Source organism: Chrysoperla carnea, chromosome 1 (genome assembly GCF_905475395.1).
Source record: "Chrysoperla carnea chromosome 1, inChrCarn1.1, whole genome shotgun sequence".
Taxonomy (NCBI): Eukaryota; Metazoa; Arthropoda; class Insecta; order Neuroptera; family Chrysopidae; genus Chrysoperla; species Chrysoperla carnea.
The window spans coordinates 116,826,785-116,834,683 of record NC_058337.1 but is presented as its reverse complement, the minus strand read 5'-3'; the positions used below and the strand labels follow the sequence as shown (position 1 = coordinate 116,834,683).

Below are 7,899 nucleotides of genomic sequence, written 5' to 3'. Positions count from 1 at the left end.
TTTCTGTATGGCATTTATGTAACTTGCTTCGAATACCTATATAAAGTTAGAATCCAGCAACCCTGTACATATTTGGGGTGTAAAATTCACATTCTTTCCTATACTCAATTTTACCGTGCAAAATAGACGCGTAAACTTACTTTTACGTATGGTGCTAAAACCTACTTTTACACATAGGAGCATCTTTTCCAACATGATTAAGGGTGGGGCATTTCACCCGAAAAATTTCAGCATGGACTTGTGGTCTATGAGTTGTCAAAAATATTCTCATTTTTATGACATAATTTTACTTTTGCTAAAATTGGTTGTCCTTGATAAAGAACGCATACATGCATTAATGTGCAAATATCGCACAGATCATTAACTGAAGATTAATATTTTTTGCAACTTTGAAGAGTGAAAGAACAAAAAAAATGACATTGAACTAAAAATACAGATATGGGACATTAACTAATTGTAAGTACCATTAATAGTGGTTTTTGTGGGTTTTTATTCATTTGATGCTAGTCAAAAAACAATTAAATAACAATTAAATTAATAAAATTTTTTATTTTGCTAAATTTACTTTAACATTTATATTTGTACCTTATAATTTTTGTGAATTCGATGATTTTATCCCATCGATGAGTAATTATACGCATGGAGAATCAGTCAAAATATCATTTACAGGTGACATAAATATACGGAAATTAATGTCATCAAAATTTAATTGTTTGTACAAGAATTGTGGCATACGATTTGACATCATCCAAATATTGTTATCTTGGTCAATCTAAAAAATAATTGAATTTTATGTGATTAGTTGTGTTTTTTAGTTGTTGTTTTTTTTTTTTTTTTTTTTTTTCAGAACTAGGTTTAGATAGTTGTTGTACATTCTTTTTTTTTAATTATCAAATCCAAAATTTGTGTGGGCGTAGTTCAGAGTTATTCTTACAACAATGAACGACCGCTTACCAGTTTTGAGAACGGTAAATTTTTAATTGTCCCGCCAGTTAAAAATTGATGGATATTTCTTTCTTTTCTTAAGAAAATAATATACTCTACGATACTGTCGATTATTGTCAGACACTCAACAAAACGGAGTGTTCGTAGTTCGACACCTTCAAAATATTTTCGAGGGGATCGACAGTATCATAGAGTTGATTATTTTCTTATTAGAATAAGAAAATAATCGACTCTATAATACTGCCGATTATTGTCAGACACTCAACAAACCAGAGTGTTCGTAGTTCGACACTTTCAAAATAATTTCGACTTGAGAAATATATGTCATTTTAAATTCTGCTCCAAAGTACAGGTCAGATAGCGGAGTGTTTAATCTTTGTTTGATTTAAATAGTTATCTAAAAATAACTTCGAAGTTTTCTTGACCGTCTCGGACAGAAGCTTATGCCGTTTTGCTGTTGTTGCCAATATCGGCACTAAAATAATTATAGGTTAAAATAAATGTTTCAGAAAACCTGAAGCAGATAATGTAACTTTAGAGTCATTGGCGAGGGAATTCTAGATATGATATTTACTTTCGAAATCAACTTATTAGGACTTTTGGATTATTGCCGACCTACAACTCTCTGGATTTTATACTTAACTCAAGGGCCGGGCGCAATATAGCGCTCATAAATTTAATCGAGGAAATTCTTCAAACGAAAAATATTAGATTCGGAGGCACACATCTTATTCCGCCATCGAATTCGATCAAAGTTTTCAGGTTCAATTGAAACCTAATTTTGATTCATAACTGACAAACATTGGCTGAACGCTTTAAAATGCAAAGTTGTTCTTTATAAATAGTTTAGACAGTAATTGATACCAAAATTCTAGCTTTTTGTTCATTCAATTTCTTCTGGTATTCACTTTTAGTGGATTTATTGGAAAAATTTTTTCCAAGAGTTCCTAGGACCCTGCTCGAAGGCAATATGAGAGTGCGTCGACTGTCGAGATTGTAGTTCAATATTAAAAATTACACCACTAATAATTTTTTTCTTGGGTAAAAATTTGGTTTTACGGTAATCGAGATTGTAATTGAAAAGAGTTTCATGCTATACCGTCACATTAACCTATAGCATTTTCAGCAAAATTTTGTACGTTTCAAGCTAACTTAGCTATAAACATTAGTTATTTACCTTAACTTCATTAGCAAATACCATAGTTTGCGGATTATGTATAATCAAATGGAAACTTTCCGGATTTAATGGTCTTTTTGTATTCCAACATGCAATACCATCACGTTGAATTTGTGAATAAAATATTACACCAGAGTATGGATCCATGACACTAGTTGATGAATGAGTATTCATTCCACGTTCACCAATAAACTATACGCATAAAAATTATGTTTTAGGAAAATTGTATGAAATAAAATCATTTGGAATTACCAAACAAACATACAAAAAATTAAAGAAATGTTTTATATATAAATAAATTTTTACCTTGAATTGGTAATATTTTTCTTCCGACAGGGCCGCAGTTTTATTTTGTAATACTTCTGTTGAAACTGTAAATTCTTTGGTACTAGCTGTTGGATGGAAATATATTGTCCGATAACTGTAAGCGAATTTTTTGTATTAAGAATAGGCAAGTGAATAAATAATGTTTTGAAATGGTAAAAATAACACTATAGATGTAAATATGGTTTGATGTAATTATAACCGATTAAACCCGATAAAATCCGTCATTGAGAATGAATAACTTTCGCAGGGAAAATTTTTGCGAGAGCTCCTTTAAAATAGGCTCCTGAACGTAAAAGTGAACGTTGGCGGTGGTTATATAACTCTATAGATAGTTCTTACAACTAATTTTTGATACCGGTAACCCGGTAGGATGTTGTTTTAAATAATTTTTTTTTAAGAAATAAGTAATATTGAACGAATTGTTTCGAAAAACTATCCAAAAATAAAGATTATCTGTTCTATACATGCTAGAAAAATACGGGATTTTCCCCAATTCACTCGAAATAAAGTCAAATTTCGAAAAATAGAATTTCATTTTCCACAACGCAACCCCCTGGAAAATTGGAAAAAAGGTTCTTGAAATTTATTGGAAGTATAATGCCATTTTAATATTTGAGATAGTACCCTGCCTATTTTTTTATATTTCATTATCTTACTGGTTTTTTTGGAGAAAGTTTTAAAAGGTGTGGTACTCACAAAAGAAATAAAATTCATAGGAAACTTTTCATTTTTTTTTTTTTAGTTTTGATATTCTTAAGGTAATGATTGAGCTTTTGATCGAATCTTCCCTTTCCTACATTTAATTAATAATCTATATTTAATTGTATAAACTCTACAATTATTTCATTTCAAATTCGAATTCGCGAAATTTTAGCAAACAAACAACATGAGGCAAACAAACAAAATCCAATGTTTGTGATGTAAAGTTTGAATGAGGTCAATTTGGCATGTTCACAATAATCAAAACTAGTTTGAATTTACCCATCGGCATTCTTTGGCGATAAAGCTAAACCAAAAACACCATCAGACCACTGGAAATTAACACCACCAACATTAAAATCACCATTTAATGGATCAAAATGGAAGAAATGATGTTCGACACGCCATGAATCATCTGCAGCATAACTGTACACCATTAATCCTTGTGCATTTGGATCAGTAATATACGCAAAAGCTTGATCGCAGTTATCCTTATCTGTATCAATAACCTAACAAAAAAAGAAGAATGTATATTTCGGACAATAAATTTTCTGGCTTCACTTACAATATTCGTGAAAAACGACTCATCCTTAACATCTTTTTCATCAAAATGATGTCGGCGAATAAATTGATCCGTTTTCAAATCGTAAATAACAATTCCAGGTGGTAAAAATAATGCTGGCTTCTCAGAAAATACATCAGTCTTTCCGGCATCCATGATCCATAATCGATCACATTCATCGACTTTAACTCGGAATGTGTTAATTATTTTACTAGGATTAATATTGTCATCTGTGGGTAATGTATTTGCATCCCAATTTGGATATGGAATTAATGGAAGTGATTTATTTTCTCCAATTCGTTTCAAATCTACATAATTTAGAGAAGATGCTCCACCATTCTTCCATCTGTAAAATATTTTCAAAATTTTATTTATTATAGTGGCATTTGTATTAAAGATTTAATTTTGGTGCCTTCAGTTATGAAGGCATGTTTAAGAAAATTTAAAAGGATTGTGGTTTATTAATAATAAAAGCTTGAACTCATCAATTAGGAGGCCTTACAAGAAAAATCTCTTGAACCAAAACAGTTTATTTGACGAAAAAAATGTTGCTACATACCTGGGAACGGTAATAAACAATTTATCATTCCAACGATCCAATCCTAATGGAACATTATGTCCTGGTATATACAATCCATTCATTTCAGCCCTCGCACGTGTTTCCATATCAGGCCATTGAAATTCGACCATTTTCGATGACAATATTTCATTGAATTTAAATGCATTTGTGAAAAGTTTTGTACACAGCCACAGCCATATTATAAGTAAATTTTGTACTTTGAACATTGTTGTTACCGGTTCTAAGAATTTTGTTTGTTGCGGTTGCCTGCAACAGATAAGAATTTTGAATTGCAAATAAGATGAATGATTGTCATAAGATGTTTTATTCGTTTATAAATCTTTGTGTTTTATGTTTATATTTATGAATTAAAAACCATTGTCTATTTCATAATTACCGAGTTCAGAAATTAAGTAGTGGTAAGTTAATAATCTTAATTTAAGTTATATTTTTAAATTAAATAATATATATTTTTTAACATAGACTTACAAAATACTATACGGAATCTTTTTTACAAAGTTAATAATTGTAAAAACATGATTTTATTGCAATTTCAATACTATTGAGGTACACGTATATATTGAAGCTAGAATTACCTGGAGCTATAACTGTCAAGCGCTCTGGCTAGAGCTGTAGAGAACGCTACAGCTAGCTAAAGCGATTGGAACTCCTAGATTAAGAAGAAATCTAGCGCTATATTTAACAGAAATAGCGTGTGAACGTGGCCTTTGAATTTAGCAAGAATAACAACCTATAGTTATTCTTGCTAAATTCAAGAGCCACAGTGTACATGTGCCTTTAGAAATAAGAGGTTTGAAGGAAGGAATAAACAGCAAATTTTATAGTCCTGGATGGATAATACGATATAAAACTCTAAAATTTCAAGATCAGAATTGAAACATATTTTCGGTGTTTCTGCAACAATAAACTTAATTTCGATATTTTCGCAAAAACGTTTGCAAAAAATTCGAACAGAAATTATATGGAACCCGAAGAGTTTATAATAGAAGAGAGCATATAACTCTAACATATTATGTATATTTGTAACATTTTTCACCGATTATTTGAGAGGCTGATAGAAACGAAACACTAAAAACAGTCAAAGTTCGAAAAATTTGATTCCAAACTTGTTACTCGGAGGTTTTTGGGGTCGTTGAACACGAATATCGCGGTTGAATCGGGAACCAGATTCCTCGGAGACCAATTCTGTCGCAATATTCGTGTTCAGCGACCCCAAAAATACCTGAGTAACAAATCATTTTTATTACTACATATTAACCGAATTGTGAATTTAGTATATTTACGGCCAATTTGAAATGCAATTACAAAATGCATATTATTTATGCAAATAGCATATTTTTTATTTCTTATAAATTAATTTTAGTCACAAAATTTCCTGACGCTCTAACGAATTGAATGCAGAACTTCAATGCTTCGTTTTCGCGACTATGAGTGCAACTGCTTCATGCGCATACTAAGTACAGTAGTTACGCTTCAAACAACTGAACCACTAGGGTTGGCTCTGATCACTGAAGTACTAGTGATAGTTTCGTAACATTTTTACAAAAATGTTTTAGAAGAAATTACTTTATACTCGTGCGGAACAGTGTTTATGCGTAAATAATACGCACTTGGTCTTTTTATCAGTTCGATGACCCAATTATTTTTTCATATAAAAATCAATTTCAAATATCTACATTCTTTTTATTTTACATTTTTGGTAAATTTTATAAGTCGATGGATAAAAACAATAAAATATTTTTAAAAACGGAAGCGTATGATTTTATATGTATGAGATGTTTTTTAATTTATTACTCCGGCAAAAAATAATTAACGATTTTTATCGAATATCTTAATAATAATAATATTTCTATTTTACGAAAAAAATATTAAAATAACTATTTAAATATCTTATTATTTTTCTACAAATTCTTTAGCTATTAACTTTAGTACTAGGAAAAATAATGAAGGTGAAGTCTGCGTCACTTACAAATTGTTTACTTTATAGAATGCTATTCGAATTTTTACAAAATTCTTTATTATTTATCGAAAATATTACGAGATTGTAAACTACCCAATAAAAAATTCTTAATCAAAAAATTCAATAAACTTTTTTGTTAAACTTGCTATGACGATAGAAGAATTATAGTCGTTATAACCGATAGTAGATTTAAGTTATACATATGTACTACATTTTTGTATTAAAGTAAAATAATTTACATGTGTAAACATGTGGTTGTTATTGCTGATTAATTTCAATGACAATTGGTCGCTTTAACCGGTATGTGCGTTATAAGGTCCAAAATAAAATAAATAGCGTTTAACTTGAATATCAATATAGTTTAACTGAAAAGTATGTATGCATGTAACAAAATTTTGTATATAGATGCGTTGGTCGTTATAGCCAATTAGTCGTTACAACCGATGTCGTTATAACCGATTTTGACAGTATTCGCATTTTGTCAATTGATTCTTGTTTAGAGAAGCTTATAGATTAATATTCCGTATGGTAAATTGCCAGAAACTTAGTGGTCCAATTTTTGTATACCCCTCTTCAGAAACAGTCAAATGTCAATTTTTTAACCCAATTAAGCTATCTGAGGTGTTTTGGGAAATTTTACGTCAAAAATGCTCCGTGTGATTTTTTCCTAAAGTTCACCGTCTTTGAGTTATTAACAATTTAATTTTTGGAAAAACTCCAGAAAGATTATTTTCAAAGCTAAAAATGAATGCAAGTAAATAAATTTTTTGATCTTTTTAAAATCTTAAAATCATCTGTGAACATCTTTTATAAAGCTCGGAAAATTAATTACAGATTGCTGTATTTTAAATCCTTAATTTTTAAACGTTAAAAATTGTTTTTAACGGACCTAAAATTATCCAAGAAGCTTTATTTGGTTCCAAAAATTGACATTAGATTGTTTCTATGGAGGGGGCTAATTGTCATAATTTTCGCAATTTTCACTTTCAAAACTAGTTATCAATAGCTACCGATTTTGAGCAATGGGTACATATTAGCCACACATAAAAATTGTTCTGAGAATTTCGAAACTTTGTATCCACGAATTTCAAAACGAAAAGACTTTCTGAAACCTCTTCCTATATCTTCCTATAAAAAAACCTTTCTGAAATTGTCATTCCACGTGATTGTATTGCATCCATCATATTTAATTCACCGACAATTTTAATGCGGCAACTTTACAAATAAGTAAGATTATTTGTTTTGATTAAAATAAGATTTTGAATTTATGAATGAAACGATTAAGATTTTATCGATTAATTCAGGAAAAAAAATTTGATATTCAACTTTACCTCTTATTCTTGGGTTGTTAATCACTAAAATTTCTTCTCACATAAATTGCAACAATTACATTCCGTCAACAATTAATGATTAACATCAGTATTAATAAATTTATTTACTACAATTATTTTTACGGATTCATTTTAAATATAATATATTGTTTTTAGATATAAAAAAAAACAACAATATATTCTTTCCCCCCACCTTTCGTTTTTGCTTGTTTAATTTATACAGTAGATGTTTTGTATTTTTAATTAATAGATACATTAATTACACGTAAATTTATAAATATTTTAATTTCCCGGTAAATCTTAGAAGATAGCCAACAC

General features: G+C 29.6%; 1 protein-coding gene across 1 annotated transcript; it reads right to left on the bottom strand.

Annotated features, from left to right (window-relative positions):
• Positions 1 to 587: 587 nt before the first annotated feature.
• LOC123304475 (protein yellow-like) lies at positions 588 to 7,693 on the bottom strand. The gene is made up of 7 exons (XM_044886361.1): positions 7,582 to 7,693; positions 4,270 to 4,536; positions 3,714 to 4,056; positions 3,431 to 3,657; positions 2,429 to 2,543; positions 2,123 to 2,314; positions 588 to 772 (listed from the first exon to the last, which is right to left on the bottom strand). The coding sequence occupies exons 2-7, from the start codon at positions 4,494 to 4,496 to the stop codon at positions 632 to 634; spliced, it is 1,245 nt and encodes a 414-aa protein (XP_044742296.1). The 5' UTR covers positions 4,497 to 4,536; positions 7,582 to 7,693; the 3' UTR covers positions 588 to 631.
• Positions 7,694 to 7,899: the final 206 nt, after the last annotated feature.